At 50.1% G+C, this 22,395-nt stretch overlaps 2 protein-coding genes across 2 annotated transcripts; both read left to right on the forward strand.

Annotated features, from left to right (window-relative positions):
* Positions 1-657: 657 nt before the first annotated feature.
* Positions 658-4,034, forward strand: CGGC5_v016502 (uncharacterized protein; the record flags this gene model as incomplete). Its single annotated transcript, XM_066153530.1, has 2 exons — positions 658-3,745; positions 3,799-4,034. The coding sequence occupies 2 exons, from the start codon at positions 658-660 to the stop codon at positions 4,032-4,034; spliced, it is 3,324 nt and encodes a 1,107-aa protein (XP_066007186.1).
* A 2,319-nt stretch (positions 4,035-6,353) lies between these two features.
* Positions 6,354-11,149, forward strand: CGGC5_v016503 (Bloom syndrome protein-like protein; the record flags this gene model as incomplete). Its single annotated transcript, XM_066153531.1, has 4 exons — positions 6,354-6,365; positions 6,394-6,398; positions 6,453-10,482; positions 10,832-11,149. The coding sequence occupies 4 exons, from the start codon at positions 6,354-6,356 to the stop codon at positions 11,147-11,149; spliced, it is 4,365 nt and encodes a 1,454-aa protein (XP_066007287.1).
* Between the last annotated feature and the right edge of the window lie 11,246 nt (positions 11,150-22,395).

A 22,395-nucleotide genomic window follows, 5' to 3' on the forward strand; every position in this document is an offset into this window, starting at 1 on the left:
AATAGGGCTTTCGTCTCGTAAGAGGGCAAGAGGATTCCTCCACTCTCCCCGATAAAACACAGGCGGCCCATGCTGCATATCTGCCCTCCTGGACTTATAGTGGGGGAGAGTTACATGGGGAGCAGGACAACAAGCAGTATTCAATACCCTACTGGATAAGTGGTTAGTAAGTAATCTCCTAGTAGAGGATATATAGGTAGTCCTACATAGAATCCCCAGAGAGTATAGTACAAGAGACCTCACCTAGCACACACATACATTACGCACACCCAAGACCGTGAACAGTAACACCTAGCATCCCACCGCAGCTACACTAAGATGTCTTTAACCTATAAGGGAGATGTTATCACCGAGTCGCTAGTAGATAGTGATGGCCTAGCCGATACAGAGGATACCTCTAGCCTGGACGGTAACGGTCCCTTCGCCCGCAACCAGGACTCAACCCGCCAACATGAGGATGAAGGCGATAATGGGCGGAACGGCCACCGTTGGGCTGTGGACCACTCCTCAGGGCACCACCGGTTCCGAGGTGTATATACGGAAGGAATTAAACTAGGAGTGAGAAGAATATGCTGACGCCTCTCACCCCTCTCCTCAGCCAGACGCTTTATCGAAAAGGTCCTCCGAAGTGATTTCGAGCCAGCCGATGCTATCAAGATGCTACAGGAGAAGCACGCGATTGACTTTGGGTCTCGCGATGGAGGTAGCGCGCCAGCGAAGGCCACGGACGCCTTCTTCCCGCAGTTCTTCCTTGACTTCTTCAGCATCGTCGGCAAGCCACGCAGCCCCATCACGAAAAGCGACGGGCCCGTCTTCGACAACATCGAGTTCTCTCTCGAGTCATACGCAGCGCCCTGCAGCGCAAAGCATATCGGCGGCATCCCGTTCGATATCACCGGGCGCACGTTCAGGGTCGCTAAGGCTGGTACCCGAGAGGTCTGGTTCGTCGTCATGCACCCCGTGGCGCACGAGCCGACCTCCAGGGGCGGGGCCCCACGCGAGAGACCAACAGCCTTGGACAAGAGCGGGATGCCGGCCGGGTTAGCCCGCGAGCTGGCCGCATACATCGTGGGCGTCTTCCAGTCGCCGCAACTGCTTGGCGAGGGGGTTGAGGCCTGCTGGCGGTTGGGGACAAAGAGTACCCAGCGCATAAGCTCGGCTAAGTGGCAGGTCTTCCAGCAGCAGTTCATGGACGGTTGGGCCGCCTGGGCTAGCACCCACAATCCCAATTCATTCTGGCGACGCCACGAGCCGGCCTTTCACGCGTATGACTACGGCGCGAATATCGAGATCCAGGTCAGCGATACTATCTACGACCTGCCGCGCGAGAGACATATACCCTATGAGGAGGAGGAGGAGGAGGAGGAGGGGGTGGAGGACGCCGAGCAAGATGCCGAGGAGGAGGGCCTCAGAGATGGAAATTCTCGGCAGGAGGTCGAAGAGCTCTCTCTTAACGAGGGACAAAGTACACATAGCGATACAGTGGAAGGCCGGGAGTACCAGCAGATGCTCAGAGAGAGCAGGGACCTACAGAGCATGATCGTGGAGCTCAACGCCCGCTTTGATCTCAGCAGTATCAGTGCTATATCTTACGCCCTCGCAGTCTGTATCAATAGCGAGTCGGGCGGCTCACAGACGCGCTGCCTCCTCGCCGACCGGAACATGGTGGCGCGAGAGTACCCTGGGAACCGCGACTACACCTTCTACCCGCAGGCCTTCCACCCCACGTATGGAAACTTCTCTTCCAGCCAGCCGCCCGCCTTCCTTAACTCGCTCTACACCGCTCTACAGGGGAATATGAGCGACCGCAATGAGGGCGCAGACGTGCTTTCGTTCGGCTACTTCCAGGGCTACTCCAACATCAAGAGAAGCGTGCGCCATAGCGCCAGCGCCCTCCTCGCGACAAAGGGGTACGCGACAGCAGCGCTAACAGCCCCAACGTCACACACATCCGCCATGTCGTACACAAGAGACAGGCGGGAGAGGCTACTACGTCGTATCCGTGGCGACCTCACGCCTGAGCAGCCCGAAGAGTCTAAGCCGTTTGCGCGAGAGCGCAGGCAGCTGGACATCGCTATCGAGAAGGATGAGGTAGCATACCGGATGGAGCAGGTCGTATCACTCAACATACGACATATGGACAGCGTTGAGCGCACATTCGAGAACGTCATTCGCCCCATTTTCCAACTCATGCGCTTCTTCCTCACAGAGCATGAGTCGTATGTCCATATCTTTCGGTCTATACCAGTCGGAATCTTCCCCCGTATCATGTCGGCCTACTGCCGCCTGTTTGAGCTTGCTATCTGTGAGATGGAACGGCGTTACGTTGCTGGCGGCGAGCGCGGCCTAGACCTCGCACACTCTGAGGCTGTTGCAGTACTTGACCGGCTTGGTGGGTATATCTTCACCGGGCATGAGCGCCACCTGCCGAAGACGGTGCTCCGGCCGCTAGGCACCATCGACAGCCTTCTAGCTGGGGCGTGGCCCTATATCGACCCAGCCGTACTAGACCTCGGTCCAGCCGGGGCAGCGACCTGCTTCATGGACACCAGCCGGTGGCCCCGCTCCGCGAAGACGGGAAGGCTTATACTGCTCCATATTAGCGAGCTACAGCACCACTACGGCGACCGCCTTGCCTCCCACCGGGAGACCGAGATCTGGTTCAGCCAGCTAGGCCGGGACGCATTCAAGAGCCATGCAGCTGTGACAGAATATGTGACGGAACTCCTGCGGGAGATGTGGATCCCCCAGACGAAGCTCTTCATAGCCAACCAACTACGGCGCAGGCTGCAAGAAGGTAGTAGCGACACTAGTAGCATACCTATCACCTTGGAGCAGAAAGAGGCGTGTAAGTCGGCTGTTGAGGCGTGGGAAGCGGCGCCAGACGCCTTCACCCATATCGTGCTACAGCGGCTAACTGACGGTCTCACCTCGGGCGGCTCGCGCATAAAAATAACCTTGTCGAGGACGCGCACCAGGCATGACTTTGCTACTGAGCTTCTCCGCGTTATATCTACCGAGAAGGGGCGGGCAGCATCCGCGCCAGTCAACGCGACATGGCCGGACCATCTGCAGGCGGCCATAACTAGCGGCAACCAGGCTAGCAACGGACTCAAGCCTGATGAGTGGGTCTCCGTGATAGCTGGCCGACTCCTCGCGGCCGGTGTTGAGTGGGTGCCTGACGCCGTCAAGGGCCGCTTAACGTCAACCACCGTCGTCAGCCTGCGCGGTCGAGAGGTCGCGCACGTAGTAGTAACCGGTCCGCCAGGCTCCCTGAGGCGCGCGGCGCAGGAAGCTCAAATCAAGCACGAGAAAGCTGCGCACGACCGGGCGCTCAGGCAGACGCGCAGAACCATCAGCTTCGGCTGCGGCTTCCCCTTCACCGACGTCCCCAGCCTCATCACGGACGGTTTTCTCAAGGCTAAGGCGATCTTCTCTAACAAGGGCGACCTACGGGTTCTAGACCACTATCAGCTGGCGATAAACTGCCTCTCTAACAACATCGACGACCCCCTCTGTTGCCTGATGCTGATGATCACATTGACCGTTTGCTCCTCATCGGAAACGCCAGAGGTTGCGCCTGGGTCGCGCGAATTCGGGACCGCAGCCAAGAGGAAGGACCCGGCCCAGCTGGCCCTCGTCATGGTCACGAGGATGATGTGGTTCCTCTACCCCGCCTCTTTCCCCTGGAAGAAGGGTTCAAGTGGGACGGCCTATGATGTAGCCGAGATGACGAAGAAGATTGGTACAGTATAACGCAGGGATGGTGTGAGGCTTATGATGCTAATGGCGCTGTAGAGCATAAGGGGTGCAGCAACCGGATGTTGCGTGAGCTGGGTTGGGTCACCTCAAAAAGCAACCGCGACAGCCCCCGAAACACAGACCTGCAGCTGCGGCCTCAAGAGGACCTCCTCCAGACATTCCGAGAGCTACGGTCGGCCATGAAACGGCCAGACGACTTTATCGGCGTGGTCTTCAACAGCCAGGACAGCATCTGGACGGAGCGTTGCGCGAGCATCATCAAGGATCGATAGGGTTATACAAATACAATAAATAGGCGCATAAAGGAAGGGAAGGGAGATGATGGGAATTGAGTAGGAGATGCAGATGCATTGGGTTTTCTTCCAATTTCGGTGGGCGAATCCGATGGGAGCCAGGTGAACGCTTAAGCGCGTTACACCCTAAAGCCTTAAGGATGCATAGCCCCAAGTTAATCACTGGGACAAATTATAAAGAGAGAAGGTCTAGGAGGGGAGGAGGGTCCGCAGTGGTTTTCATAGCCATCACCTATACCTCTAGCCTCGGCTTTCGTCTCATCTCAGGCGTTGGGGTCAGATCGGATTACCAATGCTGGGTAGGCACATGAATACAACCAGGACCACAGCGAAGACCACCTCACCTTCGTCCAGGTGATGCGTTTTCTCCACCAGCCTCTCTTGCTGAGCTATCACGTGGGGGACACGTCGACTGTCGTGTCGAAAGGTTATGTATCTCGCCAACAGGACCATTGTCCTGAGGAAGGAGAGTATAAACGGGGATTGGAGATACGAGAGACCAAGATATAGTATATAATGTGAGGCTAGGCGGTTCCTTGCAGGAGAGGAAATTTCATGAACATGTTCCCAAGTATACGTAAGGTATCGCACTCTGATGGCTTAGAACTGAGAGTATAAACGAAATAAACCCTAAAACAAGGGATTTCTTGCCAACGGAGAGGCCTATGACAAAACGGATTGGATATTTGAGATCAGGGCAAAAAAGAGGCCCACCCGGGACTCGAACCCGGATCTTCTCCTTAGCTAGAGGAGTGCTCGACCGATTAAGCTGATAGGCCCTCGACTGGGGATTCTATCTCTCACCGTTGTTATACTTGGCCTTTTCGACGTACGTCCAGCTCGGCGAGGGGACCCGGCGGGTCACAGAGCAAGCGAGGCGCACCGCGTCTCAATTGTGTAGCGCATGCTTATGGACGACGTTGTCGCATGCTTCCGAAGTGGGTATGGCCGAGATTACGCGGCCGCGGCAGCGGCACCGAGCGGGGTGGTACGACCGGTCGGGGCGGGGCAGCCGGTCGCGGACGACGTCAACCACACTCACCGCACAGCGCAAAAGAGGGAAGGGGGAAAAAAAGGAAACAAAAGGAAAGCTAACGACCCCACCTGGATCTTCTACGACTGTCGGTGTATAACTGTTGGTCTAACTCGTCCTGTCCCACCTATCACCCCCTGCCTAACCCTAACCCTAAACGCCTTCCCTGGTGCCTCTTAGGGTACAGGTCAAGGTTCGGCTTGTTCACTGCAATCTCAGATGAGTCGAGATGAAGGGCACCAGTTGCCAGAGCCATCACAGCTCCTCCTCGTTCCTGGACGGGCTAACCTTACGACTTGGGGTTTTGGACTATACTATAAGCAATCTCACTACGCTCCTTTAGAGACATAAACTAACGCTTTGAGTTTAGTCTTGAGTCTGCCAATCTCATAGGAAAGGGGCTAGATAGTTAGTTATTGGTGGTAGGATTTCCACGACACGAGCTGTTAGTGGAGGCGCTGACAGCTACCGTGGGGTTTGTTTTCGCGAGGATGCAGAACACTAAATAACCACCACGCTGCTTGGCTCTGTGTATATAGAGAACCCTCAGGAGCTGGATGGACTGGTCGTAGAGCTTGAGCATGTAGAAAAGCAAAAAGATGCTAAGGCTTATAGCGACTACAACTGCATACTGAAGTAATTCTAGCGCATAACTATTTCTCAAAGTCCTTGACCTAAGGCGAGGAGTTAGTTGACGGGATGGGGTAGTGTTAGGATTAAGAGCCAGCCCGGCCGCCCTTCTGCCACATACGACCATACCTACTGGAGAATTCGGGATCCCGTCCGCTCTCCCATAGACAAGCCAGTGAGGGCTGGAGTAGTAGTCGGGTCGGTGACGACCGGCGAATGCCCGGTGTTGTATGTTTCGCCCTTCTTTGGTGATTCTTTTTTTTTTGCGCCTGACATCACGTCCACGATGAACTGATGTCGGGTTCATCAAGACGGCCAGCCAGATTAAAGTGGGTCCGCAAAGGCATAGGGTAGGGTTCATTGAAAATAGGGTAGTAGAGTTCATAGTGATTTTCAGCCCCAAAATAAACGAAAATAGGATGCATCAAAAGCCATAATGTAGATCCAGTCAGAGGTATATTTTCAAAGGTACTCGATGCATGTAAAAGGAGGAACAGGTCGGTTTCGTATGAGGAGGAAATTGGGATGTTGTTGGTGATTGGGCGCGCACGGACCCATCGAGTTGGGAAGAGCGCGCCATCCAGCGAATCAGATAACACACCACCCAGCAGGAGAAGATGATTCAAGGGGGCAGGATGCAGAGACAGGTTAGAAGTAAATAGTTTCAGGAGGCAGGTAATGTTAGTATTTAGCATAGGAGGAAGCCATTTAACAAGCCATTAACAGCAGAATAGATTCATCATTATTCATCCCCCAGCACAAGTCATCCAAAGGCATTGCCGGGCCGAGCACGGATGGCACAATGATTGGCAGAAGGGGGGCAATGTGCGTAAGAGGGCCACGGTAGCAAGGGATTTACCGTGGACGACGGGGGTGCCGTGCCAGCGGTTTTTCCCATCGCGCGCCGGGAGCCGGTGGTTTGAGGTCGGGCGGGGGTTAGGGATGGCCGTTCAAAGCGAGCCACCAGAGCCGGGGACGGATAACACGGCGTGGTTCGTCGCGTTGCACGAGAACCAAGAGAAGCGGTTCGAGGCCGACGCGCGCGAGGAGGTTAGTATAGTAGACGAAAAGTTGGAGCCGAACGGGTGGTTATACCGCGTCGGGTGGACGAGGGATTTGGAAGGGTTGAACAGGACGCAGTTACAGGAGGCCACGCGACCAATTGAGGATGGCGAGGAGACGTTAGAGGCCATATGGGCCGTGTTCAACAGCGTCGCGGACAAGGCACGCGCAACAGCAGCACCGCACAAGGTCGGGCATGATGTGTTGTTTGAGGCGGAGCGGAAGGAGATCAGCCAGAAGCCAGTGCGGCCGTTCGACAACCGCATGGAGGACGACACGTGGCAGCGGTACAAGGAGGTTTGGCGTAAGATGGTGAGCATATTGTTCCGCATGGACGAGTGGCCGGAGCGCGAGCGGCCGCCGTACCGGTTCACCATGCGGCAGGGGTCATTGTGGGATGCGTTCACCAGCCGTGTCGAGGCGGACGTCGGCAGCAGGGAGGCCGCGCAGGCGGAGGAGGTCGAGAGGATGTGTTTAGACGCCATTATCGCCATCATCGAGGACCCGTACAAGCAGAGCCAGAAGGAGAGCGCGATGATCGGCGCGTTGGCGGTGTTGGGCATCCGCGAGGACGGCGGTTGGCACCAGGCGACGGAGTACACGACGAATTATTCGGCCGTGATCAAGGTGGCCAAGATGTTCGTCGTATACCAGGCGTGGTTGGAGCGGCAGGACGAGGTGGCGGAGTTGACGGCGACCAAAGGGGCCGAGGCGGCGTACGAGGAGGCCAGCAGCGTGTTCCATTTGGTGCGCGACAAGGTGCGGCGGTTCATGACGCGGATGCCCGGGCGGCCGGACGACGAGCCCCGGGTGATGAATTGGATTTACGATGCGCGGACGTACGGGATGCACATCCGGTTCAACACGGTGGCGCCGGGGATGGTGGATTGGAGCGGCGACCGGATATCGTTCCGACGGGTGCAGGTGCGGGTATGCGAGTTGGCCGAGATGTTCCACGGGTTAGCGCAGGAGGCGCGGTCGTTGTTGGCGCAGTTGGCGGTGGTGGATGGGCATGGGGACAGGGATAATGAGCACGGCGATGAGCATGGCGATGGGTATGGAGGCCGATCAGCGTTGGCAGCAGCGTTGCCCGCCATCAGGTGGGACAGCATGCACGACGACCACAGCCAGGACCGGCCGGGGTATTCGTTTTTACACGACGACCGCAACGAGGCGTGGGTGGGCAAGGGGAAGGGGTGGATCGCACGGCGCATCGCAGAGTCGGAGGCACGGCGGCGGGCGTGGTTAGACCCGACGCGAGGGACGGCAGCAGCAGCAGCAGCAGCAGCAGCAGGAGAGGCGGAGGAGGCCACGTCCAACCACAGCAATAGTCACCACCCGTACCGCGAGAGGACGGAGGAGGCCACGTCCAACCGCAGCAATAGTCACCACCCATATCGCGAGAGGACGGTGCAGGCATACAGACAGGCGTTGGAATCGTTCCGGGAGCGGTTGTGGATGTTGATGCACATGGTGGCAGGGCAGCCGGCGCGGGCGCCCGAGTTAGCAGGCATCAGACACAGCAACACGGCCAACGGCGGGGTCAGGAACGTGTTTGCACACGACAGCATGATTTGTTTCGTCACGTCGTATCATAAGAATTACCGCCAGACGGGGACGGCCAAGGTGATACACCGGTATTTGCCGCGCGAGGTCGGCGAGTTGTTGGTGTGGTATTTATGGTTGGTGTTGCCGTTTTGGCAGCAGGTAGGAGGCATCATCCATCAGACGGACCGGAAGAGCGCATTTTTATGGGCGGACGACGTGGTTGTAAGGGGCAGGGCGGCGGGCGAGGCGAGCCGTGATAACACCAGGGGCGACGAGCGCCGCAATAACACCAAGGACAACGACGCCCGTGACAACACCGAGGACGACGACGCCCGTGACAACACCATCACAGACGACGCCCGTGACAACACCATCACAGACGACGCCCGTGACAACACCATCACAGACGACGCCCGTGACAACACCATCACAGACGAGAGCGCCAACGCCACCCCCGGCCGGGCGCCGTGGACGGACGAACGGTTGTGGACGTCAGACAAGGCAAGGCGGATCATGCAGCAGCACAGCGAGCGGTTGGTCGGCAGCAAGATCAACATCAGCGGGTGGCGGCACATGGCCGTCGCCATCGCCAACCGGTATTTGAACGAGGCGTTCGGGCGGGCAGACGACAAAACCAACGACAACGACGACGACGACGTGGGGGTTGAGGACAGCGCATTGGATTTGCAGGCCGGGCACGGCACGCACGTGGCGGGGATGATATACGGGCGGTTGTACCAGGAGGCACCGTTCGGCACGGCGGCATTGCGGGACAGGTTCCGGGCCGTCAGCCGGCAGTGGCACCGTTTGTTGGGGTTCGGGGCGGAGGACCGGGGCGGCGGGGCACCCAGCAAGCGGCGGCGGACGGCGGCGGACGAGGAGTTCGAGGGGCAGCGGCGGCGGCGGTTCACGCGGTTGCAGTTGGCCAACGCCGCCGGGCAGTTGCGGCAGATGATGGGGGACCCGCAGGCGGCGTTCCGCGGCCAGCAGGAGCGGGTGATCCGGTCGATCATGCGCGGCGACGACCCGATCGTGCAGGTGACGGGCACGGGCGGCGGCAAGAGTTTGTCGTTCATGTTGCCGGCGTATTGCGCGCCAGATGGGGTGACGATAGTCGTGACGCCGTTGGTGGCGTTGCGCACCGACATGGACGCGCGGTGTTCGAGGTCGGGGTTGGCGTCGACGACGTGGCGCGGCGGCGGGCGGGCCAACACGGCGGCAGCAACGGTGGTGTTCGTGACGCCCGAGTCGGCCGTCACGCAGGGATTCCGGGATTTCGTCGGGCGGTTGCAGCGGCGGCAGCAGTTGGACCGGGTGGTGTTGGACGAGTGCCACGTCGTGTTGGACGGGTCGAGGGGGTTCCGGCCGGCGTTGCGGGCGTTGGGGCGGACGGTGCAGGAGTTCGGGGCGCAGTTGGTGTGTTTGACGGCGACGTTGCCGCCGGCGGAGGAGCGGGAGTTTTTCGCCGTGACGGGGATCCGGCCGGAGCGGGTGCGGGTGTTCCGCGAGGCGACGACGCGGAGGAATATCGGGTATGGGGTTGTCGTCGTTGCGTCAGGGTCAGGGGGTCGTGGTCGTGGTCGTGGTCGTGGGGCGGCAAGCCGCAGCCGCCGGGCAAAGTCAGGGTTAGGGTTATGGTCAGGTCGGGAGGGTGAGGACGGCGAGTTGAGCGCCGTAGAGGAGCGCGGTTGCCAGGAGGTCAGGGATTGGTTGCGGCAGCAGCCACGCGGCAAGGCGGTGGTGTACAGCAGCACGATCGAGGGCGTCGAGCGGATGGCCGAGGCGTTGGGGTGCGCGGCGTTCCACAGCAGCATCGGCAGCACGGAGGACAAGGCGTCGAGGTTGGAGGCGTGGAGGAGGGGCGACGGCGCCGATGGGGGCGTCATCGTGGCGACGAACGCGTTGGGGTTAGGCATCGACGTGCCGGACGTGCGGTTGGTGGTCCACGCGGGCATGCCGCGGCGGTTACGGGATTTCGTCCAGGAGAGCGGGCGTGCCGGGCGAGACGGCCAGCCAAGCCGGTCGGTTGTTATATGCAGTAGGGCAGCCGTGGAGGAGGAGGAGAAAGAGAAGGAGGCAGGGGAGGCAGCGAAAGATGGGAGGGCAGCCGGAGGGGGATGGGAGGTGTCGACGAGGATATACATCAGGGGAGAGGTATGCCGGCGGATCGTGTTGGACGAGGTCATGGACGGGCGGACGGACCGTTCAGGATGCGAGGAGGGTGAAGAGGCATGCGACATGTGCCAGCAGAGGGCGTCGGAGGTGATGTGGGCAGATGACGGGGGAGACGTTCAAGCAGCAGTTGGCGCGATGGGCGGGACGGTGCACGTATTGCGGGATACGCCGGAGAGAGAGCGACGGGCACACGTTGGACGATTGCCCAGGCCGCGGGGAACAGGCGTGGGGGTGGACGGCGCAGTACAGGAGGCAGATGGAGGAGGCCATGTTCGACGGACGGAGGATGGAGAATTTCAGCAGTTGTTTCCATTGCGGGTTGCCGCAGGGTTGGTGTCAGCGATGGGAGCCGTTGGGCGAGGACGGCGGGCGGTTCAGGGAGGTCGAGGGCGGTTCATGCCAGTACCAAGGGTTGATGGTTGCGATGTTCGCCGTCGCAACAATCGGTGTAGGGTCGAGGGTGTACGAGGAGACGGTGAGGGCGATGCGTAGGGCGGACGGTTTAGAGGAGTGGGCGTCAAGCGAGAAGGAGGTGTACGAGTGGTTAGGGCAGATGATCCAATGGGGAGGGGTGCAGTCAAGCAAGTTGTGCCGTTTGACGAGTCAGTTGTGGCAGAGGGCAGTGGAGGGCGTAGCAGACGGATGAGAGGGGGCAGGGTAAAGCCGGCGAGTAAGGGTAGTATATAAGAGTATTGTAGTTAGACAGTAAGGGGTAGAGAAGTAGAGCAGGGAAGCAGAATAGCAAACGGAATATCAAACGTTTTCACACAGGATAAGTTCGCATAACAAGTGAGGGCAGAAATAGATAGTAAGTTGAAAAGAAGATAGAGGACAACAGAGGACGATAGGGATCGATGAAGGTCGATGGAGGTCGATGGAGGGCGATGAAGGAAGATTTCAGTCAATAAGGCAGAACGGGGATTCACAGAGAGGAGAGAGTGTGGATAAGGAAATTCAGAGTTAGTAAAGAGACGGGGAAATCACTAAGGAAACGGAAATAAACACAACAAGTTAGTAAAGAAGGAGGGAGATTTATTTATCAATAAGTAGATATATGAGGCGTAAGTAGATAGAGCAGGGTTAAAAGAAGGGAAAAAGGTCAGAGTCATAGACGAAGGAAAAGGTTAGGGATAGATGGAAGAAAAGGGTCAAGGACAGCGCAGAGATGTCAGTCAAAAGAGCGGAAAAATGTAGTGTACGTACGTAATAGGGCAATAAAGTGCACAGCCGGGTTCAAAGCATTTTCCAAAGGTTAAATAGCATTCAGTTCGTACACATCACAAAGAAGGAAGATGACACAGTATATATATACCAGATATATAGAGTATATGAAAAAACAACAAAATGAAAAGGAGAAGAGAAAGGAAAGAGGAGAAAGACATAAAGGTAGAGGATAGGAGGTTGAGAGCAGATGCAGACGATATATCAAACAGAATGAGGGCAGAGGCATACCAATAAGAAGGAGCAAAGAGACAGAACATCCACACATATATAGAACGTAGTATAAGTAAGTTAAGGTAGGATAGATGGAGACAACCATCCAAGTCAGGGTTATACATTGAAGATCGTCAGATTGTATAGTTATATATACAATCACATAACGATAAGCGTATAAGCACAAAAGCCAAGATAATCATAATCATCCGGGAAATACAACAGGGACATCAGTATAATGCCAAAAGAAGATTGAATATAACAGAGTAATAAGAGGAAATTTAGGTTAGGATATTATCAAAATATGCACAGTTGTATACAAAATCATCAGTAAGGCGATATTCAAAAGGAAAAGAGCAACATCAGTTTATATATAATTTAACATAAGGTTCAGAAGAAGCAATACCAAGCCAGAGAGGACGTCAAAATAGAATAATAATAGTATAGTTCAAAGGTCGATTTTTGATGCGCATTTCAAGGTTATGATAGTTATTAAGAGAATGATAGGCAGGTTAGGGTTATATCAGAAAACACAGGCAGCAAAGAGAATATATAGTCCACATATGATGAAGGGTTCATGATACCACGACACACAGCATATAATAACAGTAGAAAGATAAGCAGAACAAAGTATAAGGCATTTCCACATCACAAGGTTTAATGTTACACAGGAGGTGAAGAAAGAAGATTGACGGGAGAGTTGAAAAGTCCAGAGGCAGGCAGAAGGAGAGAGTAGGAGGGAGAGCAAGAGGTCCAACAGAGCAAGAGAGACCAAGCAGGTAAAAAGGGTTAGGAGATACATATCAAGGTTACATAATACAGGACAGCCAGAATAGCGGTATAAGATTTTAGGGTTAGGGTGGAAGTACAGTTCACAATTTCCACAGTTGGATAATAAGCCAGGGTTAAATAAAAGGTAGAGTAATAGGGTGAAGCAGGTACAAAGTTAAGAAAGAAGGAGTGAGATGATGGAGGTAGCATCAGAAGAAAGGAATTTCAACAGTGAATGAAGGGATAAAGACGACGCAGATAAGGGAGTCCACAGATGAAGACCATAATGACATAGGAGTAGCAGGGATAGCGAGGAGGGGGAAGAGAATTTGGGTTACGAAGGAAGGTTTCAGAGTAGCCAGTCAGAAGTGATTTTAGAACGGAGGAAATCAAGTGGAGAGAGGGAGGTTTTTAGGGTCATGAATAAACACAGAGCAGTTAAGACGAGGAGATGAGCAAGACAAAGAAGTTACATATAGCAGGTCACGTTATATATTGGTAAGTTTACGTTCAACATGGACGGAAGAGTTAAAGAAAGAGGAGAGAGAGAGAAGGGTAGGATTATCGCAAGAGGGGCAGGTAGAGACGGACAAAAGAAACAGGTCAAGGTCAGAGCAGGAGGAGGTAGTCAGGGATAGATAAGAGGAAAGGGTTAGGGATAGATTTTAAGGTTATTAGGAAACAGAAGGTCAGGGTTATGACGGTAGAGGGAGAGAGAAGGGGCAGATGAAAGAAAAAGGTTAGGAGCAGGGCAGAAGGGGATAATTAGAGGTAGATAAAAAAGAAGGTTAGGGATAGATGGAGGGAAAAGGTTAGGGACAGATGAGAGAAAAGGTTAGGGACAGGCGAAAGAAGGTAGTTAGGGACAGATGAAAGGGCAAGTTAGGGCATTGAACAGCCCAACAAGGATATTAGGAGTAGAGGTTGAGGGACGAGATGGAAAAACAGGGCAGAGGGTTAAGGATAGAGTGGGAGGAGAAGAAGGGGAGGAGGAGGGAGAGAATGAAGGATATTTTTCGGGTCAGGGTCGCCAGGCAGAAGGAGTTTTGGGATGGAGGAAAGGATGTGGAGATGGAGAGGGTTAGTAGGGGAAAAGAAAAAAAAGCCAAAACAAAGAAACAGAAAAAACAAAAACCAAAAGGGTTCAGTTGCCAGGGTAGGTAAGACGGGGAAGTAAGTGAGAGGAATGATTCATTCAGCGGGTAAGGTAATTTATTCACAAGTCCAAGTCCAACATAAACAGGGGGGGTTAGAGAAAGAGGGGAGGGGAGGTAGGGGTTATCGCAGGAGGAGCGAGTCGGGGATGGAGGAGAGACAAAGGTGGGGGTTTAGGGTTAGAGGAGATGGTCAGGAACAGACGAGGGAGAGGGGTCGGGACAGAGGGTTGAAAAGGTTAGGGATAGGTGAGAGAAAAGGGTCAGGGTCAGATAAAAGAAAAAGGGAAGGGATAGATGAAGGAAAAAGGGTGTGGACAGGGCAGAGGGGAATAGTAGGGAATAGATGGGAAGAAAAGGTCGAGGATAAGAGGCGAATTTGGAGGGTTCATTCAGATGAGAGTCGGTTTGGGTTAGTACAAGGGAAAGGGTAGGCAAAGAGTTCCAGTCAAAAGAGTTTAGGACAAGTGGAGTGAGGGGAATAATAGAGTTTAGGGTGAAGGCAGATATTAAGAGAGGAAAGGAAATTCAACGGTGAACAGAGGGATGAAGACAACAGAGGTTATGTAGAATGCGTCGGAAGATAACGGAGTTTAGGGGTAAGACGATAATGATACAGGAGTAGTAGAGATAGCGATGAGGGGGAAGAGAATAAGGGATGATAAGGGAAGGTTTCAGAGATACGGGTCAGAAGGAATTTTAGAAGAGAGGAAATAAGGTAGAGAGAGGTAGGGAGCAAAAAAGATCAATTCACAAAGAAGTTAAGATGATGAGGTGAGTGAGAGAGGCAAGTGATATAGCAGGTTAGGTTATTTATTCGTAAGTTCACGTTTGAATACAGACAGAAGAGTTAAGCAAAAGGGAGAAAGGGAAGGTTAGAGTTGTTATAGAAGGAGTAGGTAGAAATAGGTAAAAGAAAAGGGTTAAGGTTGGGGCAGGAGGAAGCAAGTCGGAATAGGTAAGAGGAAAAGGTTAGAGATAGACAAGGAAAATTAGAAACAAATGGTTAGGGTTAAAAAAGTAGAGGGATTGGGGAGGGGATAGAGAAAAGAAAAAGGTTGGGGTTATAAAAATAGAGGGGGGGAGCAGAAGGGTTAGGGTTATAATTGAATATGAAGAGGAGAGGGGTATAGGGAAGGGACAGATGGGGAAGAAAGGTTAGGGATAGGGCAGAGAGAAAGGATAGGGATTCATAAGAAAGATGAGAGACAAAAGGTTAGGGTTTTTTTGGGGTTAAGGGTGAGAGCAGAAGGAAACAGTCACAATTCAATATAAAGAGGACAGGAGAGGAGATAAATAGGGGGGAAAGGTTAGGGATAGATAGGAGGAAAAGGGTAGAGATGGAGCGGAGGGAGCGGTGAGAATGAAATGGAAAGAAAACGTTACAGATGGAAGAGAAGTATTTAGCGTTAATCCAGATAGAGGTCGTCAGGAACAGATAAGAGGAGAGGTCAGGGATAGACGAGAAAGATTGGAAACAAAAGGTTAGGGTTATAAGCGTAGAGGGAGAGAGCAGAAGGAAAGAGTTATAATTAAATATAAAGAGAAGAGGGATTAGGGATAGGTAGAGGGAAAAGGTTTAGGGTTAGATAGAAAAAAGAAAGAGGAAAAGGTTAAAATAGAGCAGAGGAAATAGTAGTGATCAAGTACAAAGGAAATGGTAAAGATAGAACAGAAGTATTTAGCGTTCATTCAGAGAAAGGTGATTCATAATAAATATAAGGGAAAGAGTAAGGAAGAGGTTCAGTCAAAGGAGCATAAGGAGAAGGGCAAAAGTTCAAAACAAACAAAGCAATAGAAAATAGAAATAGCAGTCAAAAAGGAAGAGGAAAAGAAAGAAACAAAAGCAGAACGAAAACAGGTTAACAGGTAGAAGAGTTAAGAGGAGGAAGGAAGGAAGCAAAATAATAAACAAAGAAGGAAGCAAAGTGATTACATGATAAGTTCACGTCAAATATGGACAGAAGAGTTAGAGAAAAAGTAGAGATAAGACAAAGGTTCAAGAAAGATAAAAGCAAAGGGTTAGGGATAGATGCAGAAGAAAGAGATAGAAGGTCAGGGTTATAATAGAGGGACAGGGTTAAGGACGGAGAAAAGAACAAGGTTAGGGACAGATGAAGGGAAAAGGTTAGGGATAGAGCAGAGGGGATAGTTAGGGTTAGATATGAAGAAAACGTTAAGGATAGAACAGACGTATTTAGCGTCAATCCAGAGGGATAAAGATGGTTTAGAATGAACATAAGGGAAAGAGTAAGGAAGAGGGCAAAGGTTGAGAAGAAATAAAGTGGTTAAAATGACAAAGTAAATAGTATAGTATACGCAGACATAATTACACAGCAAAACGCATAAGACATATAAGAGTAGGAGAATAGGATGGAAGCAAGAGAGGCAGGTGTTAGGGTTAGGGAGTATATTTCAGAGAGAGGGGCGGTTTTATGGTTTAGAAGATAGGGATAGGAGTTAAGGAAAGCAAAAAAAAGGAAAAGGGAAAAATAAAATCAAAAAGAAAAGAAGAAAGAAAAACAGGTTAATAGGTGGAGGAGTTGAGAGGGGGAAAGGGATAAGGATAAGCAAAAAAAGGAACAAAGAAGGAGGAAAAGGGATTAAATGACAAGTTCAGGTTCGATATAGGCAGGAGGGATGAGGAGAAAGTAGAGATAAAAGGTCAGGTTGGTGGCAGGGGGGACAGGGGTGGAGATAGATGTAAGAAAAAGGTAAGATATAGAGCAGAAGGAGATAGTTAGGGGTAGATAAAAGCAAAGGGTTGGGGACAGATGAAAGGAAAAGGTTAGGGACAGATGAAGGGAAAAGGTTAGGGATAGAGAAAGGAAAAGGGTTAGGGATAGAGAAAGAAGATAGAAATACAGGTAAGGGATAGATGAGAAATAAAAGGTTAGGGACACATAGAATGAAATAGGCAGGGGCGGACAGAGTTAGGGTTAGAGATAAAATCAAACAAACAGGTTCGGGATAGATGGAGGGAAAAGATTAGTAACAGTTAAAAGAAAAAGGGCAGGGAAAGGGCGGGGAGGTCAAGTCAAAAGAGCAGGAAAACAAGGTATACATACATAACAGGGTAATACAGTAAACAGTCAGGTTAGAAGCATTTCCACAAGGTGAAACAGCATTCAGTTCGTACACATCATAGAGGAGGAAGAGGATAAGACAGAAGTACAAAATAAGTAGATCAAAGAGAGTGTAAAGTAGATAGTTTATAGTAAAGGGGATGTTTTAGTACACATAGATGAAAGTAATAGATTACAGTTAAGGGAGGATTGAGGTACATATAGATAAAAACACCGCAAAACAAAGAATATAAACAGGGTTGATTACCACGTCAGATATAAAAGTATTGAAAGAAACGTATAAATATAAGATATAAAAGGGGCGGATCATGAGACAGTAAATACAAAAGGTAAGCGTAAGCCGAATAGCAGAGAAAAAGAGGGATATAGAATAGAGAAGATAATAATAAAAAGCATATGAAGTATAGTAGGGGGTAGTTGGCATAATAAAGGAAGAATGAGAAATTAGTTAGGGTCAGGATATTGGGGTTAAGACCAAATAGAAGAGGCCAGAGATAATAGGTAGAGAAAGTAAAAGTAAAAGGAAAGAGAGTATAGGATTCAGGGTTACATAGCAAGTAAGAGTAAAATCAAGATAAAAGGAAATTTTAGATATAATAGGGAATAGAAGAATAGTTATTCCAAAAGGTAAAGAAGATGTAGATAACGTCAGCAGTGTAATAGGGTATAGAAGGAGAGAAAGTATAAGATAAGTGATAAAGAGATAGAAAAAGATAGAAAGAGTATAGAGTTAAGGTTAGATAGAGAAATAAGGAGGAGAAAGTAGAGAGGAAGATGGTGAAAAAGAGGGAGTATAGAGTGAAGGCAATGAAGGGTTTAACAGGTAATAGAAGGGGAAATAGTTAAAGGGGTGAATGAGAGAAGGTATAAGAGAGTGGAGGAGTATGGAAGATGGAGGAAAGTAGTAGCAGGTAGTAAGATAGAAAATAAATAGAAGTAGAAGAAGGGAAAGGGTGAGGGTTAGAGAAAAGGAAAGGGTCAGGGTTAGAGCAAAGGAAAGGGTTAGGGACAGATGAAAGAAAAAGGTTAGGGATAGATGGAAGAAAAAGGTTAGGGATAGATGAAAGAGAAGGGTCAGGGATAGATAAAAGAAAAGGGTCAGGGATAGATAAAAGACAAGGGTGAGGGTTAGATTTAAAGAAAACAGGTCAGTGTTAGGGCAGAAGGGTATTCGTCATAAGTAGATATAAAGTAGATATTGAGGATAAAAGAGGAAGATTGAAGGTTATTTCAGACAAAGATAGTTAAGAGTGAATATAAATTAAGAAGTGAAAAGGGTTAAAGACATATTTAAAGATCAGGGACCATAATATATACAGCAGTAAGAGAATAGTATACAAGCAAGAGAGAGAGAGAGGTATCAAGAGACACAGCAAGTATAGAAATGCATACATAGAACGCGTTTTTAGCATAAAGTCATTTTATTATTTAGGAAATTGAAAGCCGCATTCAATGAAGGACGCGAAACGAAAGCAAAAAACAATTGATAGATAGAACAATAAATAAAGAGAGAGCGAGGCAAAGGTTTTAGGGTTAGGTTCAGGTTACAGGCGGACAAGAGAGATAAAGAAAAGGAAGATCATAACAGAAGAGGGGGTTAGAGTTAGATAAGAAAACAGAAGAATAGTTAAGAAGAGAAAGAGGAGATAAGAGAGAAAGAGATGAATGAAACAAAAGGGAAATATTGGAGGTGAATAAGAGGTTATTAGTTAAAAATAAATAGAGAGAAAAAGCGAGAAATGGATAGAGAACAGAGGTCAGAGATAGCAAGAGTGAAGAGGGTAAGGTTTAAACAGAGGGAGATGGATGGAAAGAAATCAAGACAAAGATTTCATTATAGAAGACCAAAGTAAAGAAAGATTGACGTTGAGAGTGGTTAGAATTTTAGGGTTATGTAAAGCGAAGGAGAGGTTCGATTGAAGAAGCATAGAGGATCAAGCAGATATTTACGATCAGCAGATAAAGGAGAGTATAGAGTAAAGAGTATATAATAAGAAGAATATTTGAGTATATATAGAGCAGAAGGCGGCAAAACAAGAGATGGAAATAGGATGAATAGGCGGGATAGATGAGGATGAATGGAGGAGGATAGATATAGAATAGAAAAGAGATGGATAATAATAGCAGATGTCAGAATATTAGGGTTAAGAACAGGCAGAAGAGAGTTTTAGGGTTAATAAGTAGGGAAAAGAAAAGAACAAAGGGTAAAGAAGAAGAAAAGTAAGAAGGGGAGAGTAGAGGGTAAAAGAAGCAGATAGTCAGTAGAAGTGAAATAGAGACAAAGAGATGATAAGAAAGACAATAAAGAATAGAAAGATGATTATTCCAAAAGGTAAGGGGCATATAGATATAGTAGGGGGGTTTCATAAGATATGTAATGAGGGTTGGTATAGAAGGAGTTAGGAAGGGTAGAGATAGAAGGAACAGTATTTAGGGTTAGGGTAAGAGAGTGATGAGAGGATTGAAGTTGGATGGAGAGAGGAAGAATAGAAAATGAAAGAGAAGATAGGAAAGAGATGAGAGAAGTTTTAGATAAAAGTGCAGGAGTTAGGAGTGAGGGGAATGAAGCATTGAACAGGTGATAGAGTTAGGGTTAGGTTGAAAAGGTAATTGGGAGAAAGTATAAGAGAGGATAAGAGAGGATAAGAGAGGACAAGAATATAGAGAATGATAGGAAGTGGTAAGAAATAGGAAAGGAGGAAATCAATAAGATTTAAGAGGGTGAATAGAAGTAGAAGGAAGGGGAAGGGTTAGGGATAGAGAAGAGGGTTAGGTTTTTAGGGTCAGGGAATAGGAAAGGGTGAGGGATAAGGAAAAGCAAAAGGAAAGGGTGAGGGATAGGGGAAAGCAAAAGGTGAGGGATAAGGAAAAGCAAAAGGAAAGGGTGAGGGATAGGGGAAAGCAAAAGGTTAGGGACAGAGCAGAGGAAAGGGTTAGGGACAGAGTAAAGGAAAAGGTTAGGGATAGAGAAAAGGAATGGGTGAGGGACAGAGTAAAGGAAAGGGTGAGGGTTAGAGAGAAAGAGAGAGATGGGAGTAGATAGAGGCGAGAGTGTAGGTATAGAGAAGAAAAGAAGAGAGGAAAAGCAGAGTTAGGGTTAAGATGAAGTATAGATAAAAACAGGCGAAGGAAGGTAAAAGAAGAAGAAGTGGAAGGGGGATAGGATAGAGAGACAGTTGAAGTGATTTAGATTTGAAAAGAATAAGGGCATGAAGATAGTAACAGAGAGAGAGTAAAAGTTATAATGAATAGAGAAAGAAAAGGGTAAAATGAGAGTGATAAGAAGGGGATAAGAAGGGTGAGGAAGAGGATTTTAGGGATCATGAAAAGGGTTAGAAGAAGAGGGAATAAGGGGTATTAGGGGTACAGGTTGAGGGAAGAGTGAGAAGAGAAGGATAGGTAACAGGGGTTATAGAGGGAGTGTGGGAAATAGGTATGCAGAGGCGAGGTGAAGAGTAGGGTTAGCGGCGAGAGAGAGAGAGGGCAGTGTCGAGAGGGTTTACAGAGGGCGAAGTTTACAGAGGGCGTGTGGGAAATAGGTGAGAGGGTAGTATATGCCCGGCCATGTTACATGTGGTGGAGGTGGTGAAGGTGGTGGATGTGGTGTGGTGAAGGTGACGTGGTAGAGGTGGTGGAGGTGGTGAAGGTGGTGGAGGTGGTAGATGTGGTAGATGTGGTGAAGGTGGTGAAGGTGATGAATATGGTGGAGGTGGTGTGGTGAAGGTGGTAAAAAGATGAAAAAACAGAGAAGTTAAGATGGGGAGGTGAGGGAGACAAACAAGTGATATAGCAGGTTAAGTTGTTTATTAGTAAGTTCACGTTGAATACGGACAGAAGAGTTAAACAGAAGGGACAAAGGGAAGGTTAGAATTGCTAGAGGAGGAGTAGGCAGAAATAAATAAAATAAAAGGGTTAAGGTTAGAGCAGGAGGAGGTAGTCAGGAACAGAAAAGAGGAAAGGGTTAGGGATAGATAAGAAAGATTAAAGAAGTAGGGTGAGAGGGAAGGGACAGAGAGAAGAAAAAGGTTAGGAATAGGGCAGAGGGAGAGAGCCGAAGGAAATAGTTATAATTCAAAAGAAAGAGGAGAGGGGTTAGGGATAGATTTAATAAAGAAAAGGTCAGGGTTAGATAGGAGAAAGGGGTCAGAGATAGAGCAGAGGGAATAGTGATGATTGAAAATGAAGAAAATGTGATAGATAGAACAGAAGGATTTAGCATGAATTTAGAGAAAGATGATTGAGAATAGATATAAGGGAAAGAGTGAGGAGGAGGTTTAGTTAGAGGAGGATGAAGGGGAGGGCAAAAGTTGAAAACAAGTAGAGCAATAGAAAATGGAAATAGCAGTCAAAGAGAAAGAAGAAGAAAAGGAAAAGAAAGGAAAAGAAAGAAAAAACAAAAGAAAAAACAAAAGCAAAAACAGGTTAAGAGATAGAGGAGTTAAGAGGAGGATGGAAGTAAGGAAAATGAATAAAGAGCGAGGCAAAGGTGTCGAATGATAAGTGCAGATCAGATATAGACAGAAGAGATGGAGAGAAAGTAAAGGTTGGTTAGGGTTACAGCAAGAGTAGAGGGGTAGGGATAGATTTAAGAAAAGAGATTAGATATAGAGCAGAAGGGGATAGTCGGGGGTAAGGTTAAGGGGAATATTCAAGGAAGACAAGCAAGAGGTTAGGGATAGATTTAAGAAAAAGGGTAGGGATAGATGAAAGGATAGGGGTAGGGATAGATTTAAGAAAAAGGGTAGGGATAGATGAAAGGAAAGGGTTAGGAATAGAATAAAAGAACAAGGTTAGGGACAGATAGAGGCCAGTAGACAGGTGTGTAGGGGTGATAGGTAGATGGGGTATGGGACGGAGGATGTGTAGATGAGGTGTGTAGACGGGCGAGAAAGAGGGCAGTGTCAACAGGGTAGAGGGTAGTATATGGCCGGCCATGTTCCATGTAGTGGAGGTGGTGAAGGTGGTGAAGGTGGTGAAGGTGGTGAAGGTGGTGAAGGTGGTGAAGGTGGTGAAGGTGGTGAAGGTGGTGAAGGTGGTGAAGGTGGTGTGGTGAAGGTGGTGTGGTGAAGGTGGTGTGGTGAAGGTGGTGTGGTGAAGGTGGTGGACGTGGTGTGGTGAAGGTGGTGGAGGTGGTGAAGATGGTGGAGGTGGTGAATATGGTGAAGGTGGTGAATATGGTGGACGTGGTGGAACCAAAGGTGTATGTGGGTGTGTAAAGGGCGGAGGGCGGGTGACGGGTGGAACGGGCGGGTAGGCGTGTGCCGGCGACGGCGGTGTGGAACGCGTTAGACGCATGGGTGTGATGGACGGGGCGAAGGTCGAAGGCGGAGGCGGGACGGCGGGGCGGCACGGAGGCGGGCCCCACCGGGTGGGTGAAAGGCGGTGTGGAACGGGGGACGGCGGGACGGCACGGACGCGGCCCCACCCCCGTACGGATCGGGGTTTAG

The sequence above is a fragment of the Colletotrichum fructicola genome, assembly GCF_000319635.2.
Source record: "Colletotrichum fructicola Nara gc5 chromosome Unknown KSG_Nara_v1_contig10, whole genome shotgun sequence".
Classification (NCBI taxonomy): Eukaryota; Fungi; Ascomycota; class Sordariomycetes; order Glomerellales; family Glomerellaceae; genus Colletotrichum; species Colletotrichum fructicola.